General features: G+C 59.0%; 1 protein-coding gene across 1 annotated transcript in view; it reads right to left on the bottom strand.

Moving 5' to 3' along the window:
- Positions 1–1,532: 1,532 nt before the first annotated feature.
- Positions 1,533–16,964, bottom strand: part of SEC63 (SEC63 protein translocation regulator) — a 100,536-nt gene continuing 85,104 nt past the window's right edge. The window contains exons 20-21 of the mRNA XM_076054426.1: positions 6,729–6,833; positions 1,533–3,885 (exon numbers count right to left, since the gene is read on the bottom strand). Coding sequence (XP_075910541.1) covers positions 3,745–3,885; positions 6,729–6,833 — 246 coding nt within the window. The 3' untranslated portion in view covers positions 1,533–3,744. The remainder of the gene's footprint in view (positions 3,886–6,728; positions 6,834–16,964) is intronic.

Here is a 16,964-nt window from a genome sequence, read left to right as displayed (position 1 = left end):
GAGATACACAGAGACCCATAGAGACCCATAGAGATACATAGAGACCCATAGAGACACACAGAGACCCATAGAGACCCATAGAGATACACAGAGACCCATAGAGACCCAAAGAGACACACAGAGACCCATAGAGATACACAGAGACCCATAGACACACACAGAGACACATAGAGATACACAGAGACCCATAGAGATACACAGAGACCCATATAGATACACACAAACCCATAGAGACCCAGAGAGATACACAGAGACCCATAGAGATACATAGAGACCCATAGAGACACACAGAGACCCATAGAGACCCATAGAGATACACAGAGACCCATAGAGACCCAAAGAGACACACAGAGACCCATAGAGACACAAAGAGACCCATAGAGATACACAGAGACCCATAGACACACACAGAGACCCATAGAGATACACAGAGACCCATAGAGATACACAGAGACCCATAGACACACACAGAGACCCATAGAGATACAGAGATACACAGAGACCCATAGAGATACACAGAGACCCATAGACACACAGAGACCCATAGAGATACACAGAGACCCATAGAGATACACAGAGACCCATAGACACACACAGAGACCCATAGAGATACACAGAGACCCATAGAGATACACAGAGACCCATAGAGATACACAGAGACCCATAGACACACACAGAGACCCATAGAGATACACAGAGACCCATAGAGATACACAGAGACCCATAGACACACACAGAGACCCATAGAGATACACAGAGACCCATAGAGATACACAGAGACCCATAGAGATACACAGAGACCCATAGAGATACACAGAGACCCATAGAGATACACACAAACCCATAGAGATGCACAGAGACACAGAGACACAGAGACACACAGAGACACACAGAGATACAGAGACACACAGAGACACATAGAGACACAGAGATAGAGACACAGAGACACACAGAGACACACAGAGATACAGAGAGACACAGAGATAGAGACACAGAGACAGAGACACACAGAGATAGAGACACAGAGACAGAGACACACAGAGACACAGAGGGGGGAAGACCTGGAAAAAAATCCACGCGACAACTCGGGGAGAGACGCAGACTCCAAATACACAGCACGACCTCCTGTACACCAGGCAAGGTAGTCAACATCTCCTAGCCACCGTGATGATAATGGTGGTGGTGGAACCCACGACCTCCTGTGTACCAGGCGAGGTAGTCAACATCTCATAGCCACTGTGGTGTCAGGGTTTGTGATCGACCCACGACCTCCTGTGTACCAGGCGAGGTAGTCAACATCTCCTAGCCACTGTGGTGTCAGGGTTTGTGATCGAACCCACGACCTCCTGTACACCAGGCGAGGTAGTCAACATCTCCTAGCCACTGTGATGATGGTGGTGGAACCCACGACCTCCTGTGTACCAGGCGAGGTAGTCAACATCTCATAGCCACTGTGATGATGGTGGTACCCACGACCTCCTGTGTACCAGGCGAGTTAGTCAACATCTCGAGTAACTCAGAGAGACGGCTGCTTGCTTCTTCACTTTATTATTGTTGTTGTGAAAGTTGTCAACATCCACACATCAACGTCATCGCCGCCTCCTGCACTAGTCCATCGGTGCGATCGTCATCGTTACCATGGATACACCTCATTACAATCGTTACCGTGGTAACACACATGTCAATCGTTAGCATGGTAACACGTTAACGTCACAATCGTTACCATGGTAACACATCTCATCATAATCGCATCAAAATTTCCACGCCGTTGAACCATCATCACCACCATCATCATCATCACCATCATCACCATCATCATCATTATCACCACCATCATCATCACCATCATCATCATCACCATCATCACCATCATCATTATCACCACCATCATCATCACCATCACCATCATTATCATCACCACCACCATCATCACCATCACCATCATCACCACCATCACCACCATCATCACCACCATCATCACCACCACCACCATCATCACCATCACCACCATCACCACCATCACCACCATCATCATCACCACCACCACCATCACCACCATCACCACCATCATCACCATCACCACATCATCATCATCATCACCATCATCACCATCCTCACCATCACTACCACCACCATCATCACCATCATCACCACCACCATCACCACCATCACCACCACCACCATCATCACCATCACCACCACCACCATCATCATCACCACCATCACCACCATCATCACCACCATCACCATCATCATCACCACCATCATCATATCATCACCATCATCAGCACCACCATCATCATCACCATCACTACCACCACCATCACCACCATCATCATCACCATCACTACCACCACCATCACCACCACCATCATCACCACCATCATCATCACCACCATCACCACCATCACCACCATCATCATCACCATCACCACCATCATCATCATCACCACCATCACCACATCGTCACCATCATCACCACCATCACCACCACCATCATCATCACCATCACCACCACCATCATCACCATCACCACCATCACCATCATCATCACCATCACCACCATCACCACCACCATCATCATCATCACCATTACCATCATCATCACATCACCACCATCACAACCATCATCACATCACCACCATCACCACCATCATCATTGTGTGTGTGTGCGCGTGTCATTGCGTGATTATGTGATTGTGTGTGAATGTGATTGTGTGTGTGATTGTGTGTGTGTGATTGTGTGATTGTGTGTGTGAGTGTGTGTGTGTGATTGTGTGTGTGATTGTGTGTGTGCGATTGTGAGATTGTGTGTGTGTGTGATTGTGTGTGTGATTGTGTGTGTGTGTGATTGTGTGTGTGTGAGTGTGATTGTGTGTGTGTGAGTGTGTGAGTGTGATTTGTGTGTGTGAGTGTGACTGTGTGAGTGTGATTGTGTGGGTGTGATTGTGTGGGTGTGTGTGATTGTGTGTGTGATTGTGAGATTGTGTGTGTGATTGTGTGTGTGAGTGTGATTGTGTGTGTGATTGTGTGTGTGAGTGTGTGTATGATTGTGTGTGTGAGTGTGATTGTGTGTGATTGTGTGTGTGTGTGATTGTGTGTGTAAGTGTGTGATTGTGTGTGTGATTGTGTGGGTGTGTGATTGTGTGGGTGTGTGAGTATGTGATTGTGTGTGTGAGTGTGATTGTGTGTGTGTGATTGTGTGTGTGAGTGTGATTGTGTGTGTGATTGTGAGATTGTGTGTGTGATTGTGTGTGTGAGTGTGTGTGATTGTGTGTGTGTGTGTGTGATTGTGTGTGTGAGTGTGATTGTGTGTGTGTGTGTGTGATTGTGTGTGTGATTGTGAGATTGTGTGTGTGATTGTGTGTGTGATTGTGTGTGTGAGTGTGATTGTGTGTGATTGTGTGTGTGTGATTGTGTGTGTGTGTGTCTGTATGTGTGATTGTGTGTGTGTGAGTGTGTGAGTGTGTGTGTGATTGTGTGTGGTCGTCTTTATTTGGGTGAGTGGTGAGTGGTGAGTGAACGAGTGGACGGTGGTAGTCAGTGTGAGTGGTGATGGTGAGTGTGGTGGTGGTGGTGGAGAGCGTGGTGGTGGTGGTGGTGATGGTGAGCGTGGTGGTGGTGAGCGTGGTGGTGGTGAGCGTGGTGGTGGTGGTGGAGAGCGTGGTGGTGGTGGTGATGATGGTGGTTGTGGTGGTGGAGAGCGTGGTGGTGGTGGTGATGGTGGTTGTGGTGGTTGTGTCTCTAGTTGTCAGTGTCCGTGTCTCCGCTGTCTCCGCTGTCTGCGCTGTCTCCGCTGTCGTCGTCAGCGCTGTCTCCGCTGTCTCCGTCCGAGTCCTCGTCCAGCTGCGGGTGGATGTGAGGTCGAGCCTCGTGCACCTCGAACTACGCACACACAGACACACACACAGTCACACACACACAGACACACACACACACAGACACACACACAGTCACACACACACAGACACACACACACAGACACACAGACACACACACACACAGTCACACACACACAGTCACACACACACAGTCACACACACACAGACACACACACACAGACACACACACACAGACACACAGAAACACACACAGAAACACACACAGTCACACACACACAGACACACACACACAGACACACACACACAGACACACAGAAACACACAGTCACACACACACACAGAAACACACACACACAGAAACACAGTCACACACAGTCACCCACACACACATACACACATACACACAGACACACACACACAAAGACACACACAGAAACACAGTCACACACACAGACACAGTCACACACACAGACACACAGACACACACACACAAACACACAGACACACACACACAGAAACACACACACAGAAACACACACACACATACACACACACAGTCACACACAGTCACACACACACACAGAAACACAGTCACACACAGTCACACACACACATACACACAGACACACACACAGAGACACACACAGAAACACACACACAGAGACACACACAGAAACACAGTCACACACACGGACACACACACAGACACACAGACACACACACAGACACAGTCAGACACACACAGACACAGACCACACACAATCTCTGTGTGTGTCTGTCTGTGTGTGTGTCTATGTGTGTGTGTCTATGTGTGTGTGTCTGTGTGTGTGTCTGTGTGTGTGTGTCTGTGTGTGTCACACTGTGTATCTGTGTGTCTGTGTGTGTGTCACACTGTGTGTGTGTCACACTGTGTGTGTGTCACACTGTGTGTGTGTCACACTGTGTGTGTGTCACACTGTGTGTGTGTCACACTGTGTGTGTGTGTCTGTCACACTGTCTGTGTGTGTCACACTGTGTGTGTGTCACACTGTCTGTGTGTGTCACACTGTGTGTGTGTCACACTGTGTGTGTGTGTGTCACACTGTGTGTGTGTCACACTGTGTGTGTGTCACACTGTGTGTGTGTGTCTCTGTGTGTGTCTGTGTGTGTGTGTCACACTGTGTGTGTGTGTGTGTCACACTGTGTGTGTGTGTCACACTGTGTGTGTGTGTCTGTGTGTGTGTGTCACACTGTGTGGGGAGCGGTAGTGTAGTGGTTAGCGCGCTGCGCTATGAACCTGGCGACCCTGGTTCGATTCCCGCTCACGGCCAACACCAGTGACGATTATCTGAACCGGTCCCGGGCCTCTCCTAGGTCGACTCAGCCTCAAATGAGTACCTGGTGCGGTGTGTAAACATTGCCACTAGGGAGACAAAGGCGGTCGGGCATGGTGCTGGCCACCCACCCCCTCGTGTACCGTTCCGGCCTTCATAGGTGCCACTCGCTAACAGCACTTGCCCCTACAGTCTGTTAAGGCTATACGGGGGATCTTTGTCTTTGTGTGTGTGTCACACTGTGTGTGTCTGTGTGTGTGTGTCACACTGTGTGTGTGTGTCACACTGTGTGTGTGTCTATGTGTATCTGTGTGCGTGTCTGTGTGTGTGTGTCACACTGTGTATGTGTGTGTGTGTGTCACACTGTGTGTGTCTGTGTATGTGTCTCTGTGTCTCTGTGTGTGTGTCACACTGTGTGTGTCTGTGTGTGTGTCTCTGTGTCTGTGTGTGTGTGTGTCTGTGTGTGTCTGTGTGTGTGTGTGTCACACTGTGTGTGTGTCACACAGTGTGTGTGTCTGTGTGTGTCTGTGTGTGTGTCTGTGTGTGTGTTACACTGTGTGTGTGTCACACTGTGTCTGTGTGTGTGTGTGTGTCACACTGTGTGTGTGTCTGTGTGTGTGTCTCTGTGTCTCTGTGTGTGTGTGTGTCACACTGTGTGTGTCTGTGTGTGTCTGTGTGTGTGTGTGTCACACTGTGTGTGTGTGTGTCTGTGTGTGTGTCTGTGTGTGTCTGTGTGTGTGTCTGTGTGTGTGTGTTACACTGTGTGTGTGTCACACTGTGTCTGTGTGTGTGTGTCACACTGTGTGTGTGTCTGTGTGTGTGTGTCACACTGTGTGTGTGTGTCACACTGTGTGTGTCTGTGTGTGTGTCTGTGTGTGTGTGTTACACTGTGTGTGTGTCACACTGTGTCTGTGTGTGTGTGTCACACTGTGTGTGTGTCACACTGTGTCTGTGTGTGTCACACTGTGTGTGTGTGTCACACTGTGTGTGTCTGTGTGTGTGTCTGTGTGTGTGTTACACTGTGTGTGTGTCACACTGTGTCTGTGTGTGTGTGTGTCACACTGTGTGTGTGTCACACTGTGTCTGTGTGTGTCACACTGTGTGTGTGTGTCACACTGTGTGTGTCTGTGTGTGTGTCTGTGTGTGTGTGTTACACTGTGTGTGTGTCACACTGTGTCTGTGTGTGTGTGTCACACTGTGTGTGTGTCACACTGTGTCTGTGTGTGTCACACTGTGTGTGTGTGTCACACTGTGTGTGTCTGTGTGTGTGTCTGTGTGTGTGTTACACTGTGTGTGTGTCACACTGTGTCTGTGTGTGTGTGTGTCACACTGTGTGTGTGTCACACTGTGTCTGTGTGTGTCACACTGTGTGTGTGTCTGTGTGTGTGTCTCTGTGTCTCTGTGTGTGTCACACTGTGTGTGTCTATGTGTGTGTCTCTGTGTCTCTGTGTGTGTGTCTCTGTGTCTCTGTGTGTGTGTCTGCGTGTGTCTGTGTGTGTGTGTCACACTGTGTGTGTCACACTGTGTGTGTCTCTGTGTCTCTGTGTGTGTGTCTGTGTGTGTCTGTGTGTACCTTGAGGGGGTGTACTTGGTCGAACCCCAGGTAGGAGTCGGAGCGCAGCACCACGGCGAAGCTGTAGACACCAGGACGCTCCGGAGCGGGGAACCTCAACTCCAGCTGAGACACGGGGGGAGACACGGGGAGAGACACGGGGAGAGAGAGACACGGGGAGAGAGAGAGAGACACGGGGAGAGAGAGACACGGGGAGAGAGAGAGAGACACGGGGAGAGAGAGACACGGGGAGAGAGAGAGACACGGGGGGGAGACACGGGGAGAGAGACACGGGGAGAGAGAGACACGGGCGAGAGAGACACGGGGAGAGAGAGACACGGGGAGAGAGAGACACGGGGAGAGAGAGACACGGGGAGAGAGAGACACGGGGAGAGAGAGACACGGGGAGAGAGAGACACGGGGAGAGAGACACGGGGAAAGAGAGACACGGGGGGGAGACACGGGGAGAGAGAGACACGGGGGAGAGACACGGGGGGGAGACACGGGGGAGAGACACGGGGGGGAGACACGGGGGAGAGACACGGGGAGAGAGAGACACGGGGAGAGAGAGACACGGGGAGAGACACGGGGAGAGAGAGAGACACGGGGGGGAGACACGGGGAGAGAGACACGGGGAGAGAGAGACACGGGGGGGAGACACGGGGAGAGAGAGACACGGGGAGAGAGAGACACGGGGAGAGAGAGACACGGGGAGAGAGAGACACGGGGAGAGAGAGACGGGGAGAGAGAGACACGGGGAGAGAGAGACACGGGGAGAGAGAGACACGGGGGAGAGAGACACGGGGGGGAGACACGGGGAGAGAGACACGGGGAGAGAAAGACACGGGGAGAGAGAGACACGGGGAGAGACACGGGGGGGAGACACGGGGGAGAGAGAGACACGGGGGGGAGAGACACGGGGAGAGAGAGACACGGGGAGAGAGAGACACGGGGAGAGACACGGGGAGAGAGACACGGGGGGGAGACACGGGGAGAGAGACACGGGGAGAGAGACACGGGGAGAGAGAGACACGGGGAGAGAGACACGGGGGGGAGACACGGGGAGAGAGACACGGGGAGAGAGAGACACGGGGAGAGAGAGACACGGAGAGAGAGACACGGGGAGAGAGACACGGGAGAGAGACACGGGGGGGAGACACGGGGGGGGGGAGACACGGGGAGAGAGAGACACGGGGAGAGAGAGACACGGGGAGAGAGACACGGGGAGAGAGAGACACGGGGAGAGAGAGACACGGGGAGAGACACGGGGGGGAGACACGGGGGAGAGAGAGACACGGGGGGGAGAGACACGGGGAGAGAGAGACACGGGGAGAGAGAGACACGGGGAGAGACACGGGGAGAGAGACACGGGGGGGAGACACGGGGAGAGAGAGACACGGGGAGAGAGAGACACGGGGAGAGAGAGACACGAGGAGAGAGACACGGAGAGAGACACGGGGAGAGAGAGACACGGGGAGAGAGAGAGACACGGGGAGAGAGAGACACGGGGAGAAAGAGACACGGGGTGAGAGAGACACGGGGAGAGAGACACGGGGAGAGAGACACAGGGGGGAGACACGGGGAGAGAGAGACACGGGGAGAGAGACACGGGGGGGAGACACGGGGAGAGAGACACGGGGAGAGAGAGAGACGGGGAGAGAGACACGGGGAGAGAGAGACACGGAGAGAGAGCCACGGGGAGAGAGACACGGGGGGGAGACACGGGGAGAGAGAGACACGGGGGGGAGACACGGGGAGAGAGAGACACGGGGAGAGAGAGACACGGGGAGAGAGAGACACGGGGAGAGAGAGACACGGGGAGAGAGAGACACGGGGAGAGACACGGGGAGAGAGAGAGACACGGGGGGGAGACACGGGGAGAGAGACACGGGGAGAGAGAGACACGGGGAGAGAGAGACACGGGGAGAGAGAGACACGGGGAGAGAGAGACACGGGGAGAGAGAGACACGGGGAGAGAGACACGGGGAAAGAGAGACACGGGGGGGAGACACGGGGAGAGAGAGACACGGGGGAGAGACACGGGGGGGAGACACGGGGGAGAGACACGGGGGGGAGACACGGGGGAGAGACACGGGGAGAGAGAGACACGGGGAGAGAGAGACACGGGGAGAGACACGGGGAGAGAGAGAGACACGGGGGGGAGACACGGGGAGAGAGACACGGGGAGAGAGAGACACGGGGGGGAGACACGGGGAGAGAGAGACACGGGGAGAGAGAGACACGGGGAGAGAGAGACACGGGGAGAGAGAGACACGGGGAGAGAGAGACGGGGAGAGAGAGACACGGGGAGAGAGAGACACGGGGAGAGAGAGACACGGGGGAGAGAGACACGGGGGGGAGACACGGGGAGAGAGACACGGGGAGAGAGAGACACGGGGAGAGAGAGACACGGGGAGAGACACGGGGGGGAGACACGGGGGAGAGAGAGACACGGGGGGGAGAGACACGGGGAGAGAGAGACACGGGGAGAGAGAGACACGGGGAGAGACACGGGGAGAGAGACACGGGGGGGAGACACGGGGAGAGAGACACGGGGAGAGAGACACGGGGAGAGAGAGACACGGGGAGAGAGACACGGGGGGGAGACACGGGGAGAGAGACACGGGGAGAGAGAGACACGGGGAGAGAGAGACACGGAGAGAGAGACACGGGGAGAGAGACACGGGAGAGAGACACGGGGGGGAGACACGGGGGGGGGAGACACGGGGAGAGAGAGACACGGGGAGAGAGAGACACGGGGAGAGAGACACGGGGAGAGAGAGACACGGGGAGAGAGAGACACGGGGAGAGACACGGGGGGGAGACACGGGGGAGAGAGAGACACGGGGGGGAGAGACACGGGGAGAGAGAGACACGGGGAGAGAGAGACACGGGGAGAGACACGGGGAGAGAGACACGGGGGGGAGACACGGGGAGAGAGAGACACGGGGAGAGAGAGACACGGGGAGAGAGAGACACGAGGAGAGAGACACGGAGAGAGACACGGGGAGAGAGAGACACGGGGAGAGAGAGAGACACGGGGAGAGAGAGACACGGGGAGAAAGAGACACGGGGTGAGAGAGACACGGGGAGAGAGACACGGGGAGAGAGACACAGGGGGGAGACACGGGGAGAGAGAGACACGGGGAGAGAGACACGGGGGGGAGACACGGGGAGAGAGACACGGGGAGAGAGAGAGACGGGGAGAGAGACACGGGGAGAGAGAGACACGGAGAGAGAGCCACGGGGAGAGAGACACGGGGGGGAGACACGGGGAGAGAGAGACACGGGGGGGAGACACGGGGAGAGAGAGACACGGGGAGAGAGAGACACGGGGAGAGAGAGACACGGGGAGAGAGAGACACGGGGAGAGAGAGACACGGGGAGAGAGAGACACGGGGAGAGAGACACGGAGAGAGACACGGGGAGAGAGAGACACGGGGAGAGAGAGAGACACGGGGAGAGAGAGACACGGGGAGAGAGAGACACGGGGAGAGAGAGACACGGGGTGAGAGAGACACGGGGAGAGAGACACGGGGAGAGAGACACGGGGGGGAGACACGGGGAGAGAGACACGGGGAGAGAGACACGGGGGGGAGACACGGGGAGAGAGAGACACGGGGAGAGAGACACGGGGGCGAGACACGGGGAGAGAGAGACACGGGGAGAGAGAGACACGGGGATAGAGAGACACGGGGGGGAGACACGGGGAGAGACACGGGGGAGAGACACGGGGGGGAGACACGGGGAGAGAGAGACACGGGGAGAGAGAGACACGGTGAGAGAGACACGGGGAGAGAGAGACACGAGGAGAGAGAGACACGGGGAGAGAGAGACACGGGGAGAGAGAGACACGGGGAGAGAGAGACACGGGGGGGAGACACAGGGGAGAGACACGGGGGGGAGACACGGGGAGAGAGAGACACGGAGAGAGAGAGACACGGGGAGAGAGAGACACGGGGAGAGAGAGACACGGGGAGAGAGACACGGGGAGAGAGAGACACGGGGAGAGAGAGAGACACGGGGAGAGAGACACGGGGAGAGAGACACGGGGGGGGAGACACGGGGAGAGAGACACGGGGAGAGAGACACGGGGGGGAGACACGGGGAAAGAGAGACACGGGGAGAGAGACACGGGGGGGAGACACGGGGAGAGAGACATGGGGAGAGAGAGACATGGGGAGAGAGAGACACGGGGGGGAGACACGGGGAGAGACACGGGGGAGAGACACAGGGGGGAGACACGGGGGGGAGACACGGGGAGAGAGACACGGGGAGAGAGAGACACGGGGGGGAGACACGGGGAGAGAGAGACACGGGGGGGAGACACGGGGAGAGAGAGACACGGGGAGAGAGAGACACGGGGGGGAGACACGGGGAGAGAGACACGGGGAGAGAGAGACACGGGGGGGAGACACGGGGAGAGAGACACGGGGAGAGAGAGACACGGGGGGGAGACACGGGGAGAGAGAGACACGGGGGAGAGACACGGGGGAGAGACACGGGGGAGAGACACGGGGGAGAGAGACACGGGGGGGAGACACGGGGAGAGAGACACGGGGAGAGAGAGACACGGGGAGAGAGAGACACGGGGAGAGAGACACGGGGAGAGACATGGGGAGAGAGAGACACGGGGAGAGAGAGACACGGGGAGAGAGAGACACGGGGAGAGAGAGACACGGGGAGAGAGAGACACGGGGAGAGAGAGACACGGGGAGAGAGAGACACGGGGAGAGAGAGAGACACGGGGAGAGAGAGACACGGGGAGAGAGAGACACGGAGAGGGAGAGACACGGGGAGAGAAAGACACGGGGAGAGAGACACGGTGGGAGAGAGAGACACGGGGAGAGAGAGACACGGGGAGAGAGAGACACGGGGAGAGAGAGACACGGGGAGAGAGAGACACGGGGGAGAGAGACACCGGGAGAGACACGGGGAGAGATACACGGGGGGGAGACACGGGGGGGAGACACGGGGGGGAGACACGGGGGGGAGACACGGGGAGAGAGAGACACGGGGGAGAGACACGGGGGGGAGACACGGGGGGGAGACACGGGGGAAAGACACGGGGGGGAGACACGGGGAGAGAGACACGGGGAGAGAGACACGGGGGGGAGACACGGGGGAGAGAGAGACACGGGGAGAGAGACACGGGGAGAGAGACACGAGAGAGAGAGACACGGGGAGAGAGACACGGGGGGGAGACACGGGGAGAGAGAGACATGGGGGGGAGACACGGGGAGAGAGACACGGGGAGAGAGACACGGGGGGGAGACACGGGGAGAGACACGGGGGAGAGAGACACGGGGGGAGAGAGACACAGGGGGGAGACACGGGGAGAGAGACACGGGGGGGAGACACGGGGAGAGAGACACGGGGGAGAGAGAGACACGGGGAGAGAGACACGGGGAGAGAGACACGGGGAGAGAGACACGGGGGAGAGACACGGGGAGAGAGAGACACGGGGAGAGAGAGACACGGGGGGGAGACACGGGGAGAGAGAGACACGGGGGGGGGGAAATACGGGGGGAGAGACACGGGGGGGGAGACACGGGGGGAGAGACACGGGGAGAGAGACACGGGGGAGAGACACGGGGGAGAGAGACACGGGGAGAGAGAGACACGGGGAGAGAGAGACACGGGGAGAGAGAGACACGGGGAGAGAGAGACACGGGGAGAGAGGCACGGGGAGAGAGAGACACGGGAGAGAGAGACACGGGGAGAGAGACACGGGGAGAGAGACATGGGGGAGAGACACGGGGAGCGAGAGACACGGGGAGAGAGAGACACGGGGAGAGAGACACGGGGAGAGAGAGACACGGGGGAGAGAGACACGGGGAGAGAGAGACACGGGGAGAGAGAGACACGGGGAGAGAGACACGGGGAGAGAGAGACACGGGGAGAGAGACATGGGGAGAGAGAGACACGGGGAGAGAGGCACGGGGAGAGAGAGACACGGGAGAGAGAGACACGGGGAGAGAGACACGGGGAGAGAGACATGGGGGAGAGACACGGGGAGCGAGAGACACGGGGAGAGAGAGACACGGGGAGAGAGACATGGGGAGAGAGAGACACGGGGGGGAGACACGGGGAGAGAGACACGGGGAGAGAGACACGGGGGGGAGACACGGGGAGAGAGAGACACGGGGAGAGAGACACGGGGGGGAGACACGGGGAGAGAGAGACACGGGGAGAGAGAGACACGGGGATAGAGAGACACGGGGGGGAGACACGGGGAGAGACACGGGGGAGAGACACGGGGGGGAGATACGGGGAGAGAGAGACACGGGGAGAGAGAGACACGGTGAGAGAGACACGGGGAGAGAGAGACACGAGGAGAGAGAGACACGGGGAGAGAGAGACACGGGGAGAGAGAGACACGGGGAGAGAGAGACACGGGGGGGAGACACAGGGGAGAGACACGGGGGGGAGACACGGGGAGAGAGAGACACGGGGAGAGAGAGACACGGGGAGAGAGAGACACGGGGAGAGAGAGACACGGGGAGAGAGACACGGGGAGAGAGAGACACGGGGAGAGAGAGAGACACGGGGAGAGAGACACGGGGAGAGAGACACGGGGGGGGAGACACGGGGAGAGAGACACGGGGAGAGAGACACGGGGGGGAGACACGGGGAAAGAGAGACACGGGGAGAGAGACACGGGGGGGAGACACGGGGAGAGAGACATGGGGAGAGAGAGACATGGGGAGAGAGAGACACGGGGGGGAGACACGGGGAGAGACACGGGGGAGAGACACAGGGGGGAGACACGGGGGGGAGACACGGGGAGAGAGACACGGGGAGAGAGAGACACGGGGGGGAGACACGGGGAGAGAGAGACACGGGGGGGAGACACGGGGAGAGAGAGACACGGGGAGAGAGAGACACGGGGGGGAGACACGGGGAGAGAGACACGGGGAGAGAGAGACACGGGGGGGAGACACGGGGAGAGAGACACGGGGAGAGAGAGACACGGGGGGGAGACACGGGGAGAGAGAGACACGGGGGAGAGACACGGGGGAGAGACACGGGGGAGAGACACGGGGGAGAGAGACACGGGGGGGAGACACGGGGAGAGAGACACGGGGAGAGAGAGACACGGGGAGAGAGAGACACGGGGAGAGAGACACGGGGAGAGACACGGGGAGAGAGAGACACGGGGAGAGAGAGACACGGGGAGAGAGAGACACGGGGAGAGAGAGACACGGGGAGAGAGAGACACGGGGAGAGAGAGACACGGGGAGAGAGAGACACGGGGAGAGAGAGAGACACGGGGAGAGAGAGACACGGGGAGAGAGAGACACGGAGAGGGAGAGACACGGGGAGAGAGAGACACGGGGAGAGAGACACGGTGGGAGAGAGAGACACGGGGAGAGAGAGACACGGGGAGAGAGAGACACGGGGAGAGAGAGACACGGGGAGAGAGAGACACGGGGGAGAGAGACACCGGGAGAGACACGGGGAGAGATACACGGGGGGGAGACACGGGGGGGAGACACGGGGGGGAGACACGGGGGGGAGACACGGGGAGAGAGAGACACGGGGGAGAGACACGGGGGGGAGACACGGGGGGGAGACACGGGGGAAAGACACGGGGGGGAGACACGGGGAGAGAGACACGGGGAGAGAGACACGGGGGGGAGACACGGGGGAGAGAGAGACACGGGGAGAGAGACACGGGGAGAGAGACACGAGAGAGAGAGACACGGAGAGAGAGACACGGGGGGGAGACACGGGGAGAGAGAGACATGGGGGGGAGACACGGGGAGAGAGACACGGGGAGAGAGACACGGGGGGGAGACACGGGGAGAGACACGGGGGAGAGAGACACGGGGGGAGAGAGACACGGGGGGGAGACACGGGGAGAGAGACACGGGGGGGAGACACGGGGAGAGAGACACGGGGGAGAGAGAGACACGGGGAGAGAGACACGGGGAGAGAGACACGGGGAGAGAGACACGGGGGAGAGACACGGGGAGAGAGAGACACGGGGAGAGAGAGACACGGGGGGGAGACACGGGGAGAGAGAGACACGGGGGGGGGGAAATACGGGGGGAGAGACACGGGGGGGGAGACACGGGGGGAGAGACACGGGGAGAGAGACACGGGGGAGAGACACGGGGGAGAGAGACACGGGGAGAGAGAGACACGGGGAGAGAGAGACACGGGGAGAGAGAGACACGGGGAGAGAGAGACATGGGGAGAGAGGCACGGGGAGAGAGAGACACGGGAGAGAGAGACACGGGGAGAGAGACACGGGGAGAGAGACATGGGGGAGAGACACGGGGAGCGAGAGACACGGGGAGAGAGAGACACGGGGAGAGAGACACGGGGAGAGAGAGACACGGGGGAGAGAGACACGGGGAGAGAGAGACACGGGGAGAGAGAGACACGGGGAGAGAGACACGGGGAGAGAGAGACACGGGGAGAGAGACATGGGGAGAGAGAGACACGGGGGGGAGATACGGGGAGAGAGAGACACGGGGGGGGGGATACACGGGGGGGGAGACACGGGGGGGGGAGACACGGGGGGAGAGACACGGGGGGGGAGACACGGGGAGAGGGAGACACGGGGAGATAGACAAGGGGGGGAGACACGGGGAGAGACACGGGGGGGGAGACACGGGGGAGAGACACGGGGGAGAGACACGGGGAGAGAGAGACACGGGGAGAGAGACACGGGGAGAGAGACACGGGGGAGAGACACGGGGGAGAGACACGGGGAGAGAGAGACACGGGGAGAGAGAGACACGGGGGAGAGACACGGGGAGAGAGAGACACGGGGAGAGAGATACACGGGGAGAGAGACACGGGGAGAGAGAGACACGGGAGAGAGAGACACGGGGAGAGACACGGGGAGAGAGACACGGGGAGAGAGAGACACGGGGAGAGAGAGACACGGGGAGAGAGAGACACGGGGAGAGAGAGAGACACGGGGAGAGAGAGACGGGGGGAGAGAGAGACACGGGGAGAGAGAGACACGGGAGAGAGAGACACGGGGAGAGACACGGGGAGAGAGACACGGGGAGAGAGAGACACGGGGAGAGAGAGACACGGGGAGAGAGAGACACGGGGAGAGAGAGACACGGTGAGAGAGAGACACGGGGAGAGAGAGACACGGGAGAGAGAGACACGGGGAGAGACACGGGGAGAGAGACACGGGGAGAGAGAGACACGGGGAGAGAGAGACACGGGGAGAGAGAGACACGGGGAGAGAGAGACACGGGGAGAGAGACACGGGGAGAGAGAGACACGGGGAGAGAGAGACACGGAGAGGGAGAGACACGGGGAGAGAGAGACACGGGGAGAGAGACACGGTGGGAGAGAGAGACACGGGGAGAGAGAGACACGGGGAGAGAGAGACACGGGGAGAGAGAGACACGCGGGAGAGAGACACGGGGAGAGAGAGACACGGGGAGAGACACGGGGAGAGAGACACGGTGGGGAGACACGGGGGGGAGACACGGGGGGGAGACACGGGGGGGAGACACGGGGAGAGAGAGACACGGGGGAGAGACACGGGGGGGAGACACGGGGGGGAGACACGGGGGAAAGACACGGGGGGGAGACACGGGGAGAGAGACACGGGGAGAGAGACACGGGGGGGAGACACGGAGGAGAGAGAGACACGGGGAGAGAGACACGGGGAGAGAGACACGAGAGAGAGAGACACGGGGAGAGAGACACGGGGGGGGAGACACGGGGAGAGAGAGACACGGGGGGGAGACACGGGGAGAGAGACACGGGGGGAGAGAGACATGGGGGGGAGACACGGGGAGAGACACGGGGGAGAGAGACACGGGGGGAGAGAGACACGGGGGGGAGACACGGGGAGAGAGACACGGGGGGGAGACACGGGGAGAGAGACATGGGGGAGAGAGAGACACGGGGAGAGAGACACGGGGAGAGAGACACGGGGAGAGAGACACGGGGGAGAGACACGGGGAGAGAGAGACACGGGGAGAGAGAGACACGGGGGGGAGACACGGGGAGAGAGAGACACGGGGGGGGGGAGATACGGGGGGAGAGACACGGGGGGGGAGACACGGGGGGAGAGACACGGGGGGGGGGGGAGACACGGGGGAGAGAGACACGGGGAGAGAGACACGGGGGAGAGACACGGGGGAGAGAGACACGGGGGAGAGAGACACGGGGAGAGAGAGACACGGGGAGAGAGAGACACGGGGAGAGAGAGACACGGGGAGAGAGGCACGGGGAGAGAGAGACACGGGAGAGAGAGAGACACGGGGAGAGAGA

The sequence above is a fragment of the Petromyzon marinus genome, chromosome 66, assembly GCF_048934315.1.
Source record: "Petromyzon marinus isolate PM22_M1 ecotype Great Lakes invasive population chromosome 66, UKy_Petmar_22M1.pri1.0, whole genome shotgun sequence".
In the NCBI taxonomy this organism is placed as follows: domain Eukaryota; kingdom Metazoa; phylum Chordata; class Hyperoartia; order Petromyzontiformes; family Petromyzontidae; genus Petromyzon; species Petromyzon marinus.
The sequence above is the reverse complement of the archived record's forward strand: the minus strand, read 5'-3'. Positions and strand labels throughout refer to the sequence as shown.